The sequence below is a fragment of the Carassius carassius genome, chromosome 7, assembly GCF_963082965.1.
Source record: "Carassius carassius chromosome 7, fCarCar2.1, whole genome shotgun sequence".
Classification (NCBI taxonomy): Eukaryota; Metazoa; Chordata; class Actinopteri; order Cypriniformes; family Cyprinidae; genus Carassius; species Carassius carassius.
Genome location: NC_081761.1, coordinates 21,663,073 through 21,687,095, shown reverse-complemented (window position 1 = coordinate 21,687,095; position 24,023 = coordinate 21,663,073). Strand labels below are relative to the sequence as shown.

At 40.7% G+C, this 24,023-nt stretch overlaps 1 protein-coding gene and 1 long non-coding RNA gene across 12 annotated transcripts in view; one reads left to right on the top strand and one right to left on the bottom strand.

The window, feature by feature from the left end:
* Positions 1–24,023, bottom strand: part of LOC132143723 (uncharacterized) — a 303,135-nt gene that overhangs the window by 182,659 nt on the left and 96,453 nt on the right. The gene's annotated exons all lie outside the window — the stretch shown is intronic.
* Positions 1–24,023, top strand: part of rims1b (regulating synaptic membrane exocytosis 1b) — an 89,710-nt gene that overhangs the window by 46,934 nt on the left and 18,753 nt on the right. For 6 of the 11 annotated variants that reach the window (XM_059554174.1, XM_059554177.1, XM_059554178.1 and 3 more), the window contains 9 exons: positions 369–415; positions 1,061–1,179; positions 1,420–1,550; positions 1,966–2,137; positions 2,498–2,651; positions 4,388–4,444; positions 6,671–6,824; positions 19,829–19,942; positions 20,379–20,441. In XM_059554174.1, the coding sequence (XP_059410157.1) occupies positions 369–415; positions 1,061–1,179; positions 1,420–1,550; positions 1,966–2,137; positions 2,498–2,651; positions 4,388–4,444; positions 6,671–6,824; positions 19,829–19,942; positions 20,379–20,441 (1,011 nt within the window). The remainder of the gene's footprint in view (positions 1–368; positions 416–1,060; positions 1,180–1,419; positions 1,551–1,965; positions 2,138–2,497; positions 2,652–4,387; positions 4,445–6,670; positions 6,825–19,828; positions 19,943–20,378; positions 20,442–24,023) is intronic. The other 5 variants (XM_059554181.1, XM_059554185.1, XM_059554176.1 and 2 more) reach the window with 4 other exon arrangements.

Below are 24,023 nucleotides of genomic sequence, written 5' to 3'. Positions count from 1 at the left end.
TTTTTCTTCCTGTTGCATGTTAAAGATGTATTCAGCGAATTCTGTCCAAAAACTTCTTGAAAAAGGTCTATAGAGCTTATCAGTAAGTAAAGTAGTATCTGAGAGTGTTCGTCTTCTCAGTGTCCCCATTATCACCTTACATGCTCCAGACCCTGCTCTCATCCTTAAAACTGTTCAGCCATTGCATTAGAGCGGTCTTTCGGTTCCCTATTCTTTCCTGTGTCTGGACAGTTTTGCTATGATGTCTCAAGAGGAAATGTGCAGTCAAGTTTGTGTGTATGTGTGTGGAAAAACGAACCGAGAGAGAAGCTAATGATCTGTCAACTGACATTCTTTTCTCCTGTGCTTCAATTGTCTGTTTCCTGCAGAGATACTCCAAGACTTCCAGGAACATCACATCCTCCTCTAGAATCAAGTAGGTTTTGTGACTAGTTTAAAAAGATAGTTCTAGTGAAAATTCTGTCATCATTTACTCACACTTGTGTCATTTCAAACCTTTATGACTTTGTTTGTTACGTAGAGCACAAAAGGAGATATTTAGCGGAATGTCCAAGCAGCTTTTTTCCATGCGCTTAAAATGCATCAAAACGAGAGTCATTAATGACTTTTATTGTTTGACACAAGGGCAGTGTTAATCACATAAACAAAATTATTTTCAAAAACTGTCATTAAAGGTATAGTTCACCAAAAAATTAAAATGTCATCATTTACTCACCCTTGTGTCATTCCAAACCTGTATGTTGAACACAAAAGAAGATATTTTAAAGAACCAAACAGTTGTTGGTTCCCATTGACTTCAATGGGAGGGAAAGAAATACTATGGAAGTCAATGGGACCTTCAGTTGTTTGATTACCAGCATTCTTCAAGATGTATTCTTTTATGTTCTACATAAGACAGAAAATCATATAGGTTTAGAACAACATGAGGGTAAACTATCATCTTTATCGAATGTGACATGACAAACACTATGATTAAAAATCTAAATTAAGTACATTTCACCATCAAGTGTGCAATACATCACAGCTGTATACCTATTATGTCAACTTTTTGAACTTACAGCTGGTTCGAGTTCTATAGATGAATCCCAAAAGATGGAGCGTCCATCCATCTCTGTAATGTCACCGACTAGTCCTGGGATGTTGAGAGACCTCCCTCTGGTACTGCCAGGCCAGCTGTCGGTGAGCATGGAGAGGGGGAAAACACTTTGCAGAAAAAAATATGTAGACAAATTTTCTCACCTGAAAATGAATGTGGCATGTGAGGAGGTTGACGTATTTTATCTGTTAGCTGAGTAATAAAAAAATGTATTGCCAACACTTTAAAACTTGGAGAAATTGATATGTTTATTTATTATTATTATAATTATTAAATTATTATAATATATATGTTTTTTTTTGTTTTTTTATTTTTTTAACAAGGTGAAATTATGGTATGATAAAGTGGGCCATCAGCTTATTGTCAATGTCCTACAAGCACGAGAACTGCCCCCTCGACCAGACGGACGACCCAGAAATCCCTACGTCAAAATGTATTTTCTTCCTGATAGAAGGTAAAATATTTAAAATGTATTAATAATAATTCAAAAATATTTCACAATATTATTGTTTTTAGTGTATTTTTGCTTAGAAGAGTTAAGACTTAAAATCACTAAAACTATATGACTGTAAACTTTTGAATGGTAGTGTAAACTGATGGCCTCAAAATGTTTTATTTTTTTCTAACAATTTTTTTTTTCTGTCTTTGATGATATATTTGTCCATGCACTCGCTCTCTAATGCAATATCTGACTTGCATTTTCCATTTTGGGTTTTGCTGAGCATCTGAAATACATTCCATGCCAAAAGATTAAATAATAAGCAAGTGGTAATGGAATCTGCAGACTATTTGTGCTGATTTCTAGGAGTAATTTGCAAAATTTGCAGACTGCATGCACTCTTTTAAGCACACTACATTCGTCTATATAGTGACAAGAGCAAGAGACGGACAAAAACGGTGAAGAAGAGTGCAGAGCCAAAGTGGAACCAGACGTTCCTGTACTCTCACATCCACCGCAGAGACTTCAGAGAGCGCATGCTGGAGATCACTGTTTGGGACCAGCCCAGGGTCCAGGAGGAAGAGAGTGAATTTCTGGGAGAGGTGTGTGTGCTTAAATTAGTATGTCCTGACAGTAAGATGTCAAGGTATCTATATCTAGCTTCAAAACAACACATAATATGTACTTGTGTTCCATTTTCTTGACTCCACTGGTGTGCATAAGAATATATATATATATATATGTACGTATATGTATATATTTATTTATTTATAAATCCAAGCCGGTGGGAGCATAGCAATTTTCTCTTTGAAGTCCATTTTGTTAATATGCTAATTTATACATCCCCCTGGTGTGCAGTTGCTCTGAAGCAGACAATTGATGTTTCTCAGGTGTAAAGTGTATCTGGTAGTCCTATTCTTTCATGTTTCAAATTCCCCTTTTCTGGTTTTCGGTTTGACCAGATTCTGATCGAGCTGGAAACAGCTCTATTGGATGACCAGCCACACTGGTACAAATTGCAGACCCATGATGTGTCATCCCTACCATTGCCCCAGCCGTCCCCATGCCTCCCTCGCAGACATGTTCATGGAGACAGTCCAAGTAAAAAACTGCAAAGTAAGTATAAGCTGGCATATTTGTTCTAACAGTGTGTGTCACTGTAAAAAGTGGATTTTCCCATCCAGCACCACGTCATTTAATTAGCAAATGCATTTGCGCATTTGTGTGCTGGTCTAAAAAAGAGGCGTGTTTAGGCACATTGCTGGCGCAATGCTTTTTGAAAGAGCTGAAAATAGACTGCGCCACAGCTCAAACCTGGTCTAAAGTCTGGCGCAATGTTTTTTCTTTGTTATTTAAAGAGCGTACACGCTGCTTATTTAACACAGGGACGCACAGCAGCACACAAACATGCCAAATATTAAAAATGAAAGGATTGCAATGCATAAGATTTTTATTTGTAGGATATATATATATATATATATATATATATATGCCTACATGTCATAATGGATAGTCATTGCATGTATCAGAATATTTGCAGAATATAGGCTATTTGCTCACACAAGAACAGCTCCGTTTCATCTCGGAGATGCGTTCTGTCTTTGCGCTTGGCAAATTCCACGGTGTAAATAGCAAATCCACCATGGCACGAGCGCAACTGGCTCTTAAAGGGAATGGAAGATGAGACTCTGATTGGTTTATTACACGGTACACCCAAAAAACATCCATTACTTATTAAGAGAATATGGACAACCTGTTTAGACCATGCGCCCGGGCGCACCAACCGTTTTAACGTCGTTAAAATAGCAAAAGTGGATTTGGACACGCCCTGAGTGCACCTGCGCCGTGTGCTTTACACTTTGTGTTTAGATCATTAAAATAGGGCCCTATGTGTTTAATTTCATGTTTTCTGTGAGAACTGTAAATGTCATGAAGAGCAACGTACTTGTTGTCCTATTTACAATCAAATGTACTTAAAAAAAAAAAAAAATCATAGTTTTTATCTTTTGAAGAAAAATCATTTGAATTCATTTCATGTTTGATAATTTTCAATTTAAGACAAAAATATTTTAGTTTACAAGGATCAAATCAAACCAAATATTCAAACGTTTATTTATGGACACTTGAGCTCCTAAAATAACATTAGAATCGCTAGTGTGATGCAGTGCTGTGAATGCTTTATGCTTCATTATTAATTTTCCATGTTGTAGTTTTATTGCTTTATATAGCTTTAGTTTACTGATGTTTATTGTCCAGTGCATGATTAGTATTAAGTGATTGCATATTTGAAAAAGAACTAAACAAAAAAACATATAGTTTGTATACTTTTCTTCATTGAAAAATACTGTACATCTTGCCTTATATTAGTTACAATTTATCTTAATTTAATTATATATATATATATATATATATATATATATATATATATATATATATATATATATATATATCATCCTTACGCATATTATAAACTGTTTTTATTGTTTTCAAAGCCAAAAGAGACTTTGTAAATGAACATTTCCATCACCAATGTTGTTGATGAGAGTAATACTGATAATTTAAAGCAGAGGAGCAAAGACAGAAGATAGAAGTTACTGAACATGAGAACAAAATCAACAGCTACAGTATAAATAAAGCAAGCAAATGATCAAACAATGCAACCATGTTAATTATTCATACCCCAGTTTGTGTTGAGAAGAGGGTGGAGGAAAAATGAGGTAAAAGTGAATTGCTTTGAATACAGGTTGCACTGCAGTTATAATATTTGTTGTACTTTATGTTCAGTAGTTGAACTGTATGCTGTGTGTGTGTGTGTGTGTGTGTGTGTGTGTGTGTGTGTGTGTGTGTCTCAGGATCTCATCGCATCATTGAAACAGATTATGATGATGGTATAACGGTAGTGTCCACAGGTGGGTGGGGGCAAACATTACTCTGAACAGTAGAAACCAATCACAGGGTGAGAAAGAAAGCTAATGTCACATATTATTACTGAAGCGTTTACAGTTGTTGTTGTTGTTGTTTCCTGTTCCTTTGAACCTTTTAGTTGCATACAAGCATACAAATTCATTTATTCTGAATTGGCAACAAGATGAAAGCATAAAATCAAACAGGGAGTGTATGCTTAGAATATAATAATATATAACAAAAGAAGGCTCTGTTAGTTTGAGAAAAACAGAACAGAGTCTTTCTCCCCCTGTGCTGGGCTGTCGAGTGTACCATAGAACCACAGAAACACCTCACATGAATTCTGTGCATGGACACTGTGGAGGAATGACTCCACAATCACGCTCTATAAAACACACTTTTATCACCTTCATAAGACCTGTTTAATTTTGTTGTCAAGCTGGAGTAGCTAGAGGTTATAAAGTGATTATAACAGTGTATAACAGCATGTAACAGGATTAATATGGGTCTTATGAAAATGGGTGTTACCTCTGTTGCATGTCTGCATAGAAAAGCTTGCTGTAGAATTTAGAGCATAAAATATAAATAAGCTGTGGCTGATCTCAAGTTTTCTATACTTTATTCCATGACTATTTTGAACATAAGAGTACTGCAAGTTGTCAGACCTGCAGTAAACACGAAATACTCTTATGTATCTTGGATATCCAAAATATTATCTAAGGATTGTTGTCTGGACAATCTATTTGACTGAAATGTTGTTATACAGTTGCACCAATATATATATATATATATATATATATATATATGTTGTTATACAGTTGCATCAATATATATATATATATATATATATATATATATATGTGCAATTTCAGTCAAACAGATTGTCCAGACAACAATCCTTAGATTTTATCTTGGATATCCAAGATACATAACAGTATTTCGTGTTTACTGCAGGTCTGACAACTTGCAGTACTCTTATGTTCAAAATATATATATATTTTATGGATTCATTTGAACATTGGGGGTTGTGGGGGATATATTGGAGTGCTTTCCATTTATATTCTGTTTATTAATTTAAGAAAACTTCCACTTGTTCAAAATTAGTGCTTTGATGAACAATCATAAAAAGTTCAATTAGATGCATGAGTCATGAATTCTAAGAAACCCTGTAGCGTTTAATGCTTAATTTAGGCACATTTTAAATTCCTTTCAACATTGATTGGGGGACGATTCACTTCCTTCCCAAATCTACTTTTTAACGTTAACTGCATGCAAGCCAGATTTATTTTACAAAAAGCCCCAATTCCTTACTATTGCAAATCAGTGTGCTTCTCCAGTACGAAATTGTGCTAAAATACATTCACTTCATAGTTCATAGACATTTTCATGAGTGAATTGTAGTGGAAACTGTATGCGTTTCATTGAAAATGATACAAATGCTGTAAAATGCTTAATGAATTAGTTAAATTATGTGGTTGTAACCAGCAAATCCTTGATCAAATGTAGTATCATCTGTAGTGGTTTACAGTTGTACTTTAGAAAATTGACATTGATACAGATGGCTTTTGTGGTGTTGTTTGCTCGATATTTGTTCAGATGTGCATCAAGCATTGTTTTTGCTGTTTAACTAGTTTTAATCACTATGTCAAGAAATACCACGAAAAAAAAAAAAAAAAATAGAAAGATGATATAAAGAAGCCATTTTATGGTGCCGTTATGGTGAAATAATTATTGGAAGGGAACTCCCATTGATAGCATTACAAAATAAATAAATCCAAATCATATTTTTACCATAACACAATTCAAGGCTTTATAGATTTCTACCGCCACACAAGACTTGCCATCTTTTTAGAGACTTTCTTACCTTTTACTAAACTCATGCATCATGTACAGTTAATTCTTAGATTTGTTCTGCCAAGAAAATTAAATAAAAGTCAAATGTAAAACATGACACCAATTGATCATGCAAATAATTGCATGAAAGGGGACAAATTCAGACAAATCTTAACAGTACAATCATACAGAGTTTTTCTTTCTTTATTTTTTGCTTGTTTTCTTTCTAGCATGTGTAGAACAGTAGCAATTGTGCTGGTACTTCAGCACAATCCCTTGGCATGAATTGTTGTAGTAGTTTTAGAAATGTGAATGTTAATGTGTCACTCTCCAATGTCCCCATTTTATTTATTTTTGGCTGGAACAAGTCCATGACACAGAATGTACTTGTATTAAAGCAGCAGAGAGGAACTCCAGGGACAGGGAGAGGTCAAGCACACTGACCGTACCTGAGAGACAGGCAGCCATACAGCATCGCTCGCGGTCAGTGTCCCCACACAGAGAAGACCAATGCAGAGCCCGCTCTCGACCTGCACACGTCCCTATGCAGAGGTGAGCCACATCAACTGGATACCACAACCTAACTGACCAATCATAGAAACTATTTAACAGTAAAGATTTTTGGCCTTTGTTATTTGTCAATTATTATTGTATATTATAATTCGTTATAATAGCATTTATAGTAATAATAATAATTATTATTATTATTATTAATTTGTTAAAGTCATTGTTGTATTTGTTTTCATTTGTTGCATTTATTAATATTTATTTTTATGTTATTATTTTATAGTATAGTTATATTCAAATCATATAATAATAATAAACATTATTATTATTATTTTACCATTGAAAATCACTGTTTGTTTCTGACTTTTTTCTTATAAGCTGTTGCTGATTAAAGGGGTGGTTCAGGATTTTTGACATCGGACCTCATTTTTAGGTCAGCCTGGTTGTTATTCATCAGTGGAGACATTTTTTTTTTTAAATTATCCAGTCCTTATATTTGGATAGTTGGCCGATGCTAGGCTAGCGCGAGTCAATGGGTATATGTTAGCCAGCCATTAAAAACCGTTTTACCCACTCCACAGTGCACCAAACGCAAATCAATTATAACACTAGACTATCGATGCAAATGTCCGTTGAGAGAATAATGTTAGAAATCAAACTTACCTTTCATCTCAATGATCCTAAAGGAACTAGTTTCTCAGCCGCTGCAGAATTTTACTTTGCTCCGGCTCTACTTTGCTCTGCTTATGTGATGTTAGTGATAATCAGTGTGCCAGCGGCAGGTAAATACACTTGCGTCATGTGTGGACCGGCTCACTCGGTTGCCTAGGTAATCAATATCACTCCGCTGCTGCTGTCGACAAGGCTTATGATTACAGGGAACAAATTATAACTAATGCAATGTGATGAAAGGTAAGTTTGATTTCTAACATTATTCTATCAACGGACATTTGCATCGATAGTCTAGTGTTATAATTGATTTGCGTTTGGTGCACTGTGGAGCGGGTAAAACGGTTTTTAATAACATATACCCATTGACTCGCGCTAGCCTAGCATCGGCTATCTATCCAAATATAAAGACTGGATAATTTAAAAAAAATAATGTCTCCACTAATGAATAACAACCAGGCTGACTTAAAAATGAGGTCCGATGTCAAAAATCCCGAACCACCCCTTTAATAATTCCTGTTCCCCTTCGTCAGATCACTACAACATGAGTCAGAAGTGATTCTGATGAATGGGGATCGCTTGCGAGAGCCTATCTACTTCGAGGGAAATAAAACGAGCCAATGCATATTGGCATACGATAATTGCACCAGCTGCTTTGCATCGCAGCGCGAGTATATAACAAGCAGCAGGTGCAATCGCATACCTGTCTTTCGCTTCGGAGCCAGACAGTGAATGCTGTTCCTGTCTCCTGCAAGATTCTACAGAACGGTGATTCGAGTCTCTGCGAGGAAGCCTCTGTGTGGTGTTGGTGTGACGATGCGTGCAGTGGCGGTCGCGATCTCTCCGTGCCAACAATTTGAGCAAAACAGCTGTTTGCACAGCTTTGTTGGTTCAGTGGGCGTGACACTCAGAGTGAGTGCTCACACAGGATTGCACTACTTTCCTGTGTGTAGCCGCGGCTATCTCCCTGTGCGTTTCAGCACTTCAGAGGGCTTCTAAAAGAGCTGACACGATCTGTCTACTTCTTTTTCAAGATGTCATTAAGATCGTGTATTTCTGGATACGGCCAATGTTTGACTCCAGCTGACGGGCATGATCGCTGTATCACGTGCTTGGGCTATAAGCACGCTGAGATGGCGCTCATGGATGACTCATGTTCTCATTGCGGGAACATGCCCATTGCGGCGTTACGATCGAGACTCCGTTACCTCGAAAGAGGTGGAGCCCCTTCACTTATACCCCGATCTAGCCCTTCTTCTGCCCAGCTGAAGAAGCCTACTTCGGTTAATAGCCTTGATGAATTGAGGATCCCAGTGAGAGGTAACCCACCAAACCAGTCTCCTCGGCCCCCTCACTCCTCTGTAACGCTACCTGCAGAGCCTCCAAGGGTGCGCGCTGGGCCGCCCCCGGTGGTCCCAGTCGTTTCTTTTGGAGCTCCACCGGATGATCAGATGTCGGTCGCTGCATCGGAGGGTGAGCTAATGTCCTCTTGGGATGACGACTCAACTGCGCTGCCCCCCTCAGGTGTGCAAGCATTGTCCGAGTCAGACCCTCACGGCTATGCTTTCCCGGGCTGCCGCAAGTGTCGGGCTCGAGTGGAACCCCCCACCGTGTCCTGAACCTTCGCGTGTGGACGATTGGTATCTCGGGGCGACCCGTGCCGGTTCTCAGCACCCTGCCCCAGTGCCTTTCTTTCCGGAAGTGCATGAGGAGGTTACAAGGACATGGACTGCACCTTTTTGAAAGTGAAAAATTGACGTGACATTCAGCCAAGTATGGTGACCCATACTCAGAATTCGTGCTCTGCATTTAACCCATCCAAAGTGCACACACACAGAGCAGTGAACACACACACACACTGTGAACACACAACCGGAGCAGTGGGCAGCCATTTATGCTGCGGCGCCCGGGGAGCAGTTGGGGGTTCCATGCCTTGCTCAAGGGCACCTCAGTCATGTTATTGCCGGCCCGAGATTCAAACCCACAATCATAGGGTTAGGAGTCAAACTCTCTAACCACTAGGCCACGACTTCCCCGGAACCATTCTGGTGCCTCTTCCTCCCTCACTACCCTCGACGGCGGGGCAGCTAGGGGTTATGTGGAGATTCCCCCGGTGGAGCGGTCTGTGGCGATGCAGCTGTGTCCCAAGACTGCTACCTCCTCGCGTGGAAATCCATGCCTCCCCTCCCAGGCGTGTAAGTTCTCGTCCGCTCTCACGGGCAAGGCCTACTCAGCCTGTGGAGAAGCTGCCTCTGCCCTGCATGCCATGGTGCCCCTGCAGGTCTACCAGGCCAAGGCGCTCAAGGAATTGCACGAGGGTAGTTTCGACCCAGGGGTTATGCAGGAACTGTGTGTGGTCCTCGCCCTCCGGGTGACAAAAATCACAGCACGCTCCCTGGGTCGGGCGATGTCCCACTGCAGGGACCTCCCTTTGAATCGTTGCAGTCAGCTGACTTAAAGTTCCTGTCACTAAAGACAGTGCTCCTGCCTGCTCTCGCTTCCATCAAGAGGGTTGGGGACCTGCAAGCATTTTTGCCTGGAATTTGGGCCGGCCAACTGTCAAGTTGTCCTGAGACCTCGGTTTGGATATGTGCCCAAGGTTCCTACCACTCCCTTCAGGGACCAGGTAGTGAACCTGCAAGCACTGCCTTTGGAGGAGGCAGACGCAGCCCCTAGCTTTTCTCTGTCCCATCCACTCTTTGTGGGTCTATGTGAACAGAATGCAAAGTTTCAGGACCTCAGATCAGCTCTTTGTCTGTTACAGAGGCCAGCAGAAGGGAAAGGCTGTCTCCAAGCAGAGGATGACCCACTGGATAGTGGATGCCATCACCTTGGCCTACGCAGTCCAAGGTATGCCTTGCCCATTCGGGTTCCGAGCAGACTCATCTAGAAGTGTTGCTTCCTCCTGGGCACTGGCGCAAGGTGCCTCTCTGACAGATATATCTAGAGCTGCGGGCTGGGCGACACCTAACAAGTTCGCTAGATTCTATAGCCTCCGTGTAAAGCCGGTATCTGCCTGTATACTCACCCCCAGTGGCCAGTAGCGCGAGTGACCCGTTCTTAGTGTTGGCTTGAGACGCCACTCCCACCACCTTGGGTCGGATACATGCGTCCATTGTTCCAGTAGTGTTCCCCAGTATGGCTAACCCTGTGAGTTCCTATGTCACTACTGCAGCAGTCAGACGTGGTGGAGCATCTGACACCAGGCCTACACTCGTATGCGTTGTGGAACCTGTGTTAGGATGGGTATCCATATGTAGTGGTCCCTACGGCGACCCCATATGTGTATTCTTCCATGATCAGTTCCTCTGCGGTCGAGCCCGTGTCTTTCCCTCGACAGAGCTGCTATGTCGTCTCTGCTGGTGTTCTTTCCCCCCTGTAACTAGGCTGGAACCACCCCTGAGATTGCCATATGTTGTACTACCCTGTTGGCTTGTCCATATGTGTAACCATCACTGTGCCTCTCTCCAGGGTAGGACGTGGCTTCCGCAGCATTCCCTTTCCCAAGGGTACACTTTCCCAACGTTATTCAATGTCACATGGGTCTTGCGGAACAGCGGTGACTGACCTTCTCTGCTTAGAGCCCCTACTTCTCTATTCATTGAGATCAACAATTATGTCAAAACATTTATCGTCGATGTAATCTATCGTCCACCAGACTCTGCTCTTGACACCTTTTATTGTAAACTGGAAGGTCTATTACATAAACTGAATAATCAAAAAAAAAAAAAGACTGCATACTTCTTGGTGACTACAACATTGATATTTCTAAGGAAGATGGGGCAAAACATGACTTCATGAACACATTGCATTCCTCCTCTTTTTCCCCACCATTGATAGATATACAAGAGTAACACCTTCATCCAAAACCATTATTGACAATATCATTACTAATATCCAAAACATCAAGCTGGAGACGGGAGTCGTGCAGGCTGACATTACAGATCATTTTCCAGTTGCAATTTTTTTGGGCTCTGGCAAATCGGTCTCTCCTCCACTCTCCAAAATTAAATCTAAAATTCTTAATGAGAAAACCTTACAGCACTTAACTGCTAACTTACAGGCCAAATCGTGGACTTCTGTCTATGACTGTGTGACTCCTGATGCTGCATATGACAATCTGATAAAGATCATTCAAGACTCCATCAAGGACACAATTCCTGAGAAGACTGTCAAATGCAGCACTACTCTTCAGAACCCTTGGATTACAAAGGGAATTTTAAAATCCATTAAATATAAAAGTAGGCTTTACAAATTCTACATGAAAAAGCCTTCTAGTTTAAATAAAGAGAAATATATTTCCTATAAAAATAAATTAACGTAGATTATAAGAAAAAGCAAAAGAAATCATTATACTGAACTTCTAAAAGCTTCTTGGTGATGCCAAAGCTGATCTTGCACAGAGTTTTATTAATCATTTTGCCTCAATGGGTCTAAATCTGTCAAAAAATATAAGTCCACCCAAGGGTGTCACTTTTAAGCATTTTCTTACTGGTAGTTACATTCACTCATTCTTCATGATAGCAACCGACAGTACCGAACTCCTCAAAATTATTTTTGAGTTGAGGAGCTCATATACTGCTGGTGTAGATGGAATATCTAGTAAGATCATGAAGACCATTGCAAAAATCATTGTAGAGCCACTGGCTCATTGTATTAACCTTTCTTTATTTACTGGTATTGTACCTAAAATGACAAAAATCGCTAAGATAATTCCAATTTTTAAATCGGGTGATAGAAATGATATGAATAATTACCGGCCCATATCAATTCTACCCACTTTTTCTAAAGTAATGGAGAAGGTAGTATACAACAGACTTAGTGGCTATCTTGATAAACTGGATATACTTGTTCCCTCCCAATATGGTTATAGAAAAAAGAGCACAACCTGTATGGCAATATTAGACTTAATTGAACAGTTAATGACTGTATTGAAGAGGAGAAATGTGGTATTGGTATCTTTTTGGACCTATCAAAAGCACCTTTGACACCATTGATGTTGATATTTTACTGCACAAATTACAACATTATGGTATCAGAGGTCTAGCACTTGCATGGTTCAGAAGTTATCTAAATGAGAGGGAACAGTATGTCCATGTCAATGATCATAACTCTACTTGTATGCCCATAATTTTGGGGGTCCCCCAGGGCTCCATTTTAGGGCCACTCTTATTTATTCTATACATAAACGATTTTGTAAATTCATCGACATTATTCCATAAAATCATCTTTGCAGACGATACAAATTTGTTTACAACACATAGTAATCCAATTATTTTACAAGATATAGTCAATTCAGAGTTAATAAAAGCTGATTCCTGGTTCAAATGTAATAAAATGTCATTAAATGTAAGCAAAACAAATTTTATTATATTCAAATCGACCAAGAAAAAATTACTAAAAACACTGACCATTGCCTGATTAAAATTAATGAACAATTGATAAAAAGAGTGCATTCCATTAAATTCCTGGGGATCATCATTGATGAATATCTAACCTTTAAAAGTCATATTGAGCATCTTGTAAACCAACTGTCAAAGTATGTTGGCTTGTTTTATAAGATTAGACATGTTCTTCCGTTATCTGCTCTACTCTTGTTGTATAAAACTCTCTTTGAACCACATCTTAATTACTGTAATGTGATATGGTGCAACACCTTCACAAGTCATCTTAAAAACCTTGCGTCATTACAAAAGAAAGCCATACAGGCTCTGTCCTGGTCCAAGATAAATTCTCCTACTCACCCTCTATTTTATCGCTAGTTACTAAGACTAATCGAGCTAAATAAATATCATAATGCCTGTTTTATGTTTCAAATTGTTAATAATCTGAACTCTAGATTAAGTAGCCTTGTTCCTATCTCCAGCCCCCAGCACACTTACCAAACGAGAACCAAATCACTCATATCTGGAAAATATCGCAGACGTGTTCGTGCCAGTATGAGCGTTGTCTGTAGGGGGCCGCAGATTTGGAATGGGATTGATGATGGCCTTAAGGTGTTGCCCTCTATCTCCAACTAAAAAAACATTATCTATCAACCTATATTTAATATATAATTGTCTTTTCATGGTCTACTGGGATGTATGATTGTATGTGTATGTATTTTTATGTCTGTATTGGTATGCTCTCGCATGCTTTCAGTTCATTTACCATCATCTGGTTGCAGGTGGTAAATGTGTACTTTGTCTGTACCACTTATTTTTGTTTTTTATTATTATTATAATTTTTTTTCTTTCATAAACTATGGGCCCCCACTTATAAGCTTTTTTAGCTTCTTTGGGGGACCCATTTCCCGATACCTAATTTGTATTTTCTGTACCCCCGCTGTATCATCATAGAATTTGCTGGTATTTGTGAATAATAAACTTAAACAAACTTCTGCCCCACACTTGGGAGAGTGCTGTAAAGGCTAGTCGCCACAGTTGCTGAGCTTCCGCTATAAGGCCGGGTCACAGGTCTGGCTCCTCAGCGGAAAAACAGGCATGCAAGTGCACCTGCTGCTTGTTATATACTCGTGCTGCTATGCACAGCAGCTGGTGCAATTATCGCATGTCAATATGTATTGGCTCGTTTTATTTCACTCAAAGTAAATAGGCTCTCGCAAGTGATCCCCATTCGTCAGAATCACTTCTGACTCAAGTCTCCGTTCCCTCCTCGGGGAACGAGGGTTACCATAGGTAACCGAGGTTTTTTTTATCAGTGTTACAAAGGAGGCTCCCGTGCTGCCTCCTTCCCACCACCAGAGGGAACTCTCACCTGAATATTGACTGTACCCATTGAACTCCAATTCCCATCCTGCCGCATTCCAGGGACTAATTACACACACACCTGCAAATAATATACACACACACATATAAGCAGCTCACTCACTCCTACTCACCGCGAAGTCTTGATTTGCCCCGGCTGTCACTACTGAGCGTTTGTATCCATTTATTCTGCTTTCTTGTTTTGACCTGGACTGTTTAACGTTTACCGATTGTTCTCTGCCTGCCCTGATTCGGATTGGCCTGTTCCTGTGATTGTTTGCTAGCTACCCTGATCTTGTGCCTGTATCTGGTTCTGTCTCAGCCTTGCCTTCTCCATTGTATCTACTGGTGATTGACCCTGTCTTGTCTGACTATCCAAATAAAGCTGCAAATGGATCCCGCCTCTGCTGATGCTTCACAACAGAAGACTTCGCCACAAAGCGATCCAGCAGCATTAATGCAGTTCTCCACTGAGCTATCTGCACAGGGGACCCAGCTCGCCCTGCATCATCACCAACTAAATCGGCTCACCACCCTCACCGATGAGTTAGTGAAGGCACTGCAGGGGTTACAACTAACACCACAACTAAATCCTGCCAGATGCAAAGGGTTCTTGCTTCAGTGCTCACTGTTCGTTAATCAGCAACCCTCACTATACCCCACAGACTCTAGCCACATTGCCTTTGTGTGCTCACTACTTACCGGGAGAGCGCTGGACTGGGCCACCGCAGTTTGGGGAATGGATGGCTCCTCATTTTCCACCTTCACGACCTTCCTTCAACAGTTTCGGGAGGTCTTCGAACATCCTGCGGAGGGGAAAAGTGCGGGGGATCAATTGTTAACACTGGCACAAGGAAGGAGTACGGCGGCTGAATATGCTCTCTCGTTCCGAACTCTCGCCGCCCAGACAGTTTGGGTAGAGGACACACTGAAACTTCTGTTCCGAAGGGGATTGAACTCAGAACTCCAGTCAGAGCTGGCTTGCCGAGATGAGGGGAGAAACCTGAGTGAATTCATTGATCTCACCATCCAAATTGACAATTTAATCCGCTCACGACGTCCTTCCCGAGCCCTGTCTCTATTCCCGCCGGACACCAGCGCGGCAGCAGAGCCGATGCAACTTGGATATACTCATCTCACTCCCGAGGAAAGGGAACGCCGTATGCAGAACCAACTATGCCTTTACTGCGGCCAGGCGGGACACAGGATCTCCTCTTGCTCGATTCGTCCATCATCTAAACCCCGAACGGTGAGTGTCAGTACCCGCGTCACTACCTCTTCCTCGAGCATTAGGTTGTCGGTTATCATAACCGTTAATGATTATGCTATTCCCACTACTGCACTATTAGATTCTGGGGCAGCTGGTAACTTTGTGTCACATGGATTTGCCCTGCAACATAAAATTAAACTGACCCCTTGTGATCTTCCTTTGGCATTGGAGGCGCTAGATGGCCGACCCATCGGAGAGGGGAGAGTTTTATCTGTCACAGAGGAGGTCAAACTCCAAATAGGAACCCTTCATTCGGAGCACATCACGTTCTACGTCATCCCTTCACCCAATCACACTGTCATTCTGGGACTACCCTGGCTGCGCAGACACAATCCACACATCTCCTGGAGGGAGGGGCAAATCACTCAATGGGACCCTACCTGTCAGAATCACTGCCTAGCGCGGATCACACGGACACCCCTTCCTGACTCTTCTCTACCTGTTCAGAACACGGAGAAAGTAAGTCTGCCCACCGAATATGCAGACCTAGCAGAAGCCTTCAGTACGAGGAAAGCATCACAGCTCCCAGCTCACCGATCAGTTGATTGCGCCATCGATCTGATGCCCGGCGCCACTCCTTCTAAGGGGAGGATCTTCCCGTTATCGCAACCAGAATCAGAGGCTATGAAAACTTACATCGAAGAAGAACTGGCCAAAGGATTCATTAGACCCTCGACGTCTCCTGCCTCGGCCGGGTTCTTCTTTGTAAAAAAAAAAGATGGAGGACTGAGGCCGTGCATCGATTACCGCTGCCTTAATGACATCACTGTTAAATTCCGTTATCCCCTGCCACTGGTTCCAGCAGCCCTAGAACAACTCCGCCAGGCTAAGTAATACACTAAATTGGATCTGCGCAATGCTGATTCGCATCCGAGAGGGGGACGAATGGAAAACTGCATTCTCAACCACTAGTGGGCACTATGAATATTTGGTTATGCCCTTCGGCCTAGCTAACAGTCCATCAATCTTTCAATCCTTCATGAATGATATGTTTCGGGACATGCTCAACAGGGGAGTAATCGTGTACATCGATGACATTCTGGTGTATTCAAATTCCCTCGAGGAACACATTCGTCAGGTCAGAGCGGTGTTACAACGCCTAATTCAGTACCAACTCTACGCGAAGGCGGAGAAATGTGAGTTTCATCAAACAAGCACCACTTTCTTGGGGTATGTGATCAGCAAGGAGGGGGTAGCAATGGATGAGAGAAAGGTAAAGGCAGTCCTGGAATGGCCGCTCCATCGGACGGTCAAAGAGTTGCAGCGCTTCCTAGGATTCGCAAACTTCTACCGGCGATTCATTAGAGACTTTAGTTCTATCGCCGCTCCTCTGACCGCCATGACTAAACATCAATCCACCAAATTAACCTGGTCCTCGGAATCGCAACAGGCCTTTGATGCACTAAGGACTCGTTTCACTTCAGCGCCCATCCTCCGACATACGGATCCAGGCCATCCCTTCATTGTCGAGGTCGACGCTTCTAACACCGGGGCAGGCGCTATACTTTCTCAACGCCATGGATCACCAGCGAAGTTATATCCCTGTGCCTTCTTTTCTCGCAAATTAACGGCAGCAGAACGGAACTACGACGTGGGCAATCGTGAACTTCTGGCCATGAAATTAGCACTAGAGGAATGGCGCCACTGGCTGGAGGGAGCTTCACACCCATTTGTAGTTCTCACCGACCACAAGAATCTCGAATATCTCCGCTTGGCCAAACGACTAAACCCCAGACAAGCAAGGTGGGCGTTATTCTTCACAAGATTTCAGTTTACTGTAACGTATAGACCTGGTTCAAAAAATACCAATGCTGATGCCCTCTCTCGTCAAACTGAAGAAATGGTCTGCTCAATCGCCAATGACACTATTCTTCCCGCGAAACTTCTCATTGCCCCTGTGCAGTGGGACATCATGACTGAAATAAACAACCTGAATCGTCAGAACCCGCCACCTCCTGAATGTCCCGCAAATCTCACCTATGTTCCAGAATCCCTACGAGAACACCTATTAACCCAGGTACATGTTCCCCGCAGTTTAGGTCACCCTGGAATCACTGCCACAGCGCATCTGCTCAAGAACCAATTCTGGTGGCCCACTCTGTTAATTGATACCACCAAATTCATCCAGAACTGCACCATCTGCAGCATGTCTAAAACCCCCAGACAACTACCAGCAGGACTGTTACGACCACTGCCCACACCACAACGCCCATGGTCTCACATCGCCATCGACTTCATCACTGATCTTCCCAACTCACAAGGTAATACTACTATCCTCACTATTATCGATCGATTTTCCAAAGCCTGCCATCTAATTCCCCTGCCGAAACTTCCCACCTCCTTTGAAACAGCTGAACTAATGTGCAATTATGTATTTCGTTTCTACGGTTTACCGGAGGATATTGTCTCGGACCGGGGTCCTCAGTTCACCTCAAGAGTATGGACTGCCTTCTTCAAACATCTGAATGTGAACATCAGCCTCACATCTGGCTACCATCCTCAGTCCATTGGACAGACTGAACGCCTGAATCAGGAAATTATTCGGTTCCTACGATCCTATTGCCAACGACGACAGGCGGACTGGAGCAGGTACTTATTTTGGGCGGAGTATGCACAGAATTCTCTCATGAAACCAGCCACGGGGGAGACCCCCTTTAAATGCGTGCTAGGTTTCCAACCACCCTTGTTCCCCTGGGCTGGCGAGCCCACCTACCTCCCCTCAGTCACAGATTGGTTGCAATGCAGTGAGGAGGTCTGGGACCGAGCTCATACCCACTTACTTCATGCAGTAAGAAGACAGGAACAGCAGGCTAACCAACACCGACGCTTCAGCCCCGCATACATCCCAGGACAGTGGGTCTGGCTCTCCACTAAAGATCTACGCCTCAGACTACCATGCAAAAAACTCAGTCCCAGGTAAGTCGGTCAAAATCTTGAGACAAATAACTCCAGTTTCGTTCAGTTTAGATCCACCCACTAATTATCATATCTCTCCAACATTTCATGTATCACTTCTAAATCCCGCTGGTGGTCTGGGAGGAGAACCGGAGGAGGAAGCCAGACTGCAGAATCCCCCGCCTATTCTGGTGGACGGCGAGGAGGCGTATCGAGTGCACAAGTTGCTTGACTCCAGGCGCTGGGGTGGCACTCTCCAGTATCTGGCCGATTTGGAGGGGTACGGACCGGAGGAGCGTTCTTGGGTCAGAGCTGGAGATATCCTCGACCCCACACTCACAGAGAAGTTTCATCAGACGCATGCGGAAAAACCGGCCTTTCGACCTCGTGGTAGACCCCGGCGTCGGTTGCTTCCTCGCGTCAGGAGCCGATCGCAGGGGGAGGGCTCTGTTACAAAGGAGGCTCCCGTGCTGCCTCCTTCCCACCACCAGAGGGAACTCTCACCTGAATATTGACTGTACCCATTGAACTCCAATTCCCATCCTGCCGCATTCCAGGGACTAATTACACACACACCTGCAAATAATATACACACACACATATAAGCAGCTCACTCACTCCTACTCACCGCGAAGTCTTGATTTGCCCCGGCTGTCAGTACTGAGCGTTTGTATCCATTTATTCTGCCTTCTTGTTTTGACCTGGACTGTTTAACGTTTACCGATTGTTCTCTGCCTGCCCTGATTCGGATTGACCTGTTCCTGTGATTGTTTGCCAGCTACCCTGATCTTGTGCCTGTATCTGGTTCTGTCTCAGCCTTGCCTTCTCCATTGTATCTACTGGTGATTGACCCTGTCTTGTCTGACTATCCAAATAAAGCTGCAAATGGATCCCGCTTCTGCTGATGCTTCACAACAATCAGCTAATTTACACACCCATGAATAAATATTCACTATATAAAGAGAGCAAATGTTGGTAAAAACTAGCTTAAAGGGATAGTTTACTAAAAAAGAAAATTCTGTTTTTAATAACTCAACCTCATTTCGTTCCAAACCCAAACCTTTGGTTATTTTTAGAACACAAATTAAGAAATTTGCGATGAAATCCGCGAGCTTTCTGACCCTGCATAGACAACAATGCAACTGCCACGTTCAAGGCCCAGAAAGTTAGTAAAGAGATTTTTAAAACAGTGCATGTTACATCAGTTGTTCAACCGTAATTTTATAAAGCTACAAGAATGCCTTTTGTGTGCAAAGAAAAAAAATTCAACAATTTCTACTCCTCTTCAATAATAATGAAAACATTTTAACAGTGTTCATGCAAAACTCTTTCATCTGACACAGCAAAGATATAAAGCTCATTCATGCACGCGTTTCAATGTAATGCTGATGTAGCTGATATAGTTGTGTGGAGTGATGATGATGATTTATGTGTGATGTACGATTCATCACTCTTTATCCTCTCCTCAGGAGTCTGGATGAGATCCACAAAAACCGCCATCATTCCTATTCTCCCTCTCACTACCACGACTCCCACCAGGAACATCGCTCTGGAGATTCTGACTATGAATATTCAGAGGACAGGTAACACTATTCTAGTGCTCAATGCTCCAAAATGCATATATAAAAATGTGTGTGTGTTTGTGGAAAAACACTGTAGCACTTTTCATAATCGTATGCTTTAGCTATATCGAACTGTATGTTTTTATTCACACCTAGACTGATAAATAGCATCAGGAACATTTGATGTTTTAGAAAAGAGTTTGACGTGTTTTCATATTGTGTCAATAAAATGTTTTATGCTGTTGCTCTACTAAATACTAATACTACTAATATGACTAACAGTCATAGTTTTTAGTTCATTCCCATTAATAATAGTACAAATATTGCTAAATACATGTCTATCACTTTCTACACATATTCTGTTTTTTTCTTTTCTTTTTCCTCACCATCCTCTTACTTTTGTTTTATGTTTGGTTGTCAAACTGTCAATGTGTCACCATCACCATGGCAACCTTAGTGAGGTCCTGGAGATGCACAGATCAATCCGAGGTGGGAGTGCTGAGTGCCTGCATACAAACAGGTAAAAATCCAGAGCTGCCACTTTGAGTTACCTGTATCCCAGAATGCCTTGCTTTTCGCTGTTTCTTGACAATTTTAGAGCATCCAAATCTTATGGTGATGCCATAAATATAATAAGAGAATTCAGAGCAAGACTTTTTTTTCTGCCTGATTCAAGCATCTTAAACTTCATTTTGCTTTTAAGAATTTACATGTAATCTTTTTTACAGTCATTTTTCATCTGTTGTCTGTGCCTGCCATGTTAAAAGATTGAAAAGATTTTTTGTGTTTGCTTGAGTAATGGTTTTCATTATGTTTTGCTCTTTTTTTTTATGCCGGCTTGTTTGTGCTATTGTAATATAGGAAATTAGCTAGGCACTGTAACACACTTCCCCCAAAGATGCCCTTGTTAGTGAATGGTATACATAAAGATATTTACAGGTAAGCTATTGAGCAGATTCCCATACTGTTAGTGAAACCTTTCAGACCCTTGCAGCAAATTTGTGTGCTGTTTCAGTCATTACAGACATAGTTTCCCCTCCCTTTCATTGTGTTGTATCTCTGTACTGTAGTTTACCATGAGTTGTATTTTGTAATAATATAATGTGCATTTATTAATTGTCCACCAACCATTCAATGCTAATCTGTGAAATTGCTGTAGCTTTCTGTTCAGAAACAAGTACTCTGTTATTACTTTTTAACCACGATTCAAAATCAGAACAAGCTATCGATATATATATTTAGGTAAAACAACACAGTTCAGTGAAGATGAGAATTCAGTAAGCAGAAGATGCAATATATCACAGTTTTGAATAACTATACACTAAAGAGAAGAATCATACTGTTATGTTATCATGACCCAAATATGAATACAATATTATATCACCAGGTCCCTGCTGATTCCCATCCTAGTGTACAGTTTTAGACTGTAAGATACTTAATTACAATATTTACATAAAGAGTATGCTTTAATCTGGTTTAAGATAAACTTGGCATATATACTGAAAATTCATTATCCACAAATGAGATAAATTCAATTTAAATTAAATTACTCGTATAAACATTCAATAACACATATGAATACTGAGTATCTATTTGTCATAAAAAATAGTACCGTATATTGTTTTTCTAGACACAGCTGAAACTTTTTTAGGAATATTAATTTATCTACCTTGAAATAACAAAGTAAAAATGCACTTATTTTACATATTTCAAGAATTAACACATTAAAAATAAAACTCGGAACAAGTCCTTATTGTAAATCATTAATTGAAATGATTCATTCAAACCAGCTGATTCATTCATTAGGAAGTAAGTGACCACTTTATGAGAGGGTCATTTGTTCAAAAATGAATCATTCAATAACAAAATACTCTTTTGTTGTTTTGTTTGGAACTAAAACAATCAGTAAGTAAATATGACATGACATTCATGGAAAACAGCAGATAACAGTAAATCACACATTCTTCCAACCATGGCATGTATATCAGTAAGTGATTATATTGCTGATTAATTTTAGCATTTATTTCAGTCGAGCGAAGTCTTGAGACATGCATAGCCGCAGACATGCTTGTACACAACAGCATGACACCTTTTGTTGTCTCGTATTTTCCTATAAAGAACCCAAGGGTGTCCCTTATTGTCTTGGCAACCCCAATCACAAAAATGGCTTCTAGATCTATTTATTCAACTGATAGCATTAGTTGTTTCCCTTCTTGTGATGTTCACATTCAAAAAGCCCCTTTTCTACTTTTACTTCATTTCTAGTAAATTTTTGCTTTCTTTCTCTGTCTGTTATGCATGCTTTTGTTTATTTCTTTGTTTCTTTCCATGCTAAGCTCTACCCTCCCTGCATGCTTAAAGAACAAACCGCCACGGCGAACAGAGAGGGATGGTGTTATCTCTCTTAGTGCCATTCCACAGCGTGTTCTCAGGTTCACAGACGAGGTCAGCTCTGGGTAAGGGGCCAATATCCAAACCAGATAAAAATCAATAGTGAGCAAGTGAGATGGAGCAGTGAGCAATTCAGATCTTTTGTGCTGTGCTGCAAAAGGCACAAGTATGTCTGAGAAAACAAAGCAGCAATCAACTATTACAATAGTAATATGCCATATCATGCCATGTATATATAGATTGAGGGCACACCCTTCCCTTATTACTATGTTAATAGCCAGTAGGGGTGGCACGACTGCTGATTTCTACTAGTTGATTTTTTTATTTAAAAAATACTCGAGTTACTCGACTAATTGTGGTTCATGCTACTGTAAATGAAAAGACATTAAATAGTTTTTTTTTTATCAATAAACGCTTATTAATACATAGCGTAATGCAACAATTACATATATAAATTGTCAAAACTTTATAATTATGACATTACATATTAAAATTTTCATGTAACAGCCAGTATTTGTATCTGTATTTGTGTCTATTACAATCACAACATTTTTATCTGCATTCGGATACAACGTTGATAAGACCGTTATGGTTATCTTTTTTTTTCATAGTTATCACTGAACAAGTATGTCGTGTTAAACTAAAATAATTATTAATTTCTAAAATAACATGTATCATGCAAGCAGAGAGATGTCATGACAAATGTTTAGTGATCATTTGAACACGACTGAATCATTCAATGCGCACATTTTCATTACGCAGAACTCTTTAAGCGAGTGTTAATGTTTAGTGAACTTCACTAAACAAATGTGTGTGTGCCGCGCAAACCAGCAAAAGGTAAAGATGCAAACATGTAGGACAAGTAGAAAATGTATCCGTATCTAAGCTGATTATTAGCCTGCTAGAACTGGTTTGGTTTTTGAGAGACTGAGACGCACAACGCGGCTGTTTGATTGGTGAGTGTGCTGTGCTTATTCCATTCATTCGTATCATATCGTAGCCTAAGGTTTAAATCATTGCCTTTTATACATATACAAATAATACAACGTGTATGATGTATTATTATAGGTGATATTACTCTTGCAAAGCTCTGATTTCTGAGAGATGCACGGAGAGACAACAGCAATGCTGTTTGATTTGCGCTCTTTTCATTCATAAAGTTTACGTTATTCACTTCACACTCGTGACTTTAGAGGTCTGTTGTATAATATTGCGTTGATCCTCTGACTCAACTGTTATCTAGCAAACTCCGGCCTGTGCTAGCTTCAGCCGAATATTCAGGCAGAATTATTCTGCTAAAATCCATGCCATTAAGGAATTCGGCTTCAGGCACACCCCTAATTATTACATTACATATTTTAATTTTACATGCAACATAGATCAGGTCATAGAAAGTAACAGCTACACACAATTCTGTAATCCTAAAATTCATGTCGTACTTGCAAACTCGTTATTTTGGTTAATGCATACCTGACTAGTCGATTGTTTCTGAAAGCGCTCGATCACTCGACTACTTGACTAGTCAATGCAAGCCCTAATAGCCAGAGAATTTAAAAAAAAAATGATAAAGCTTAATGCAAAAGATGATTACTTTAAAGAGATATTTCTACATGATGCAACTCATATAAAGTAGTTTTTGATAATATATTTAGATAGATTCAGCTTTAACCAGCTAATTTTGATGCTGCCATTTTTAGGTTACCATTTTTTT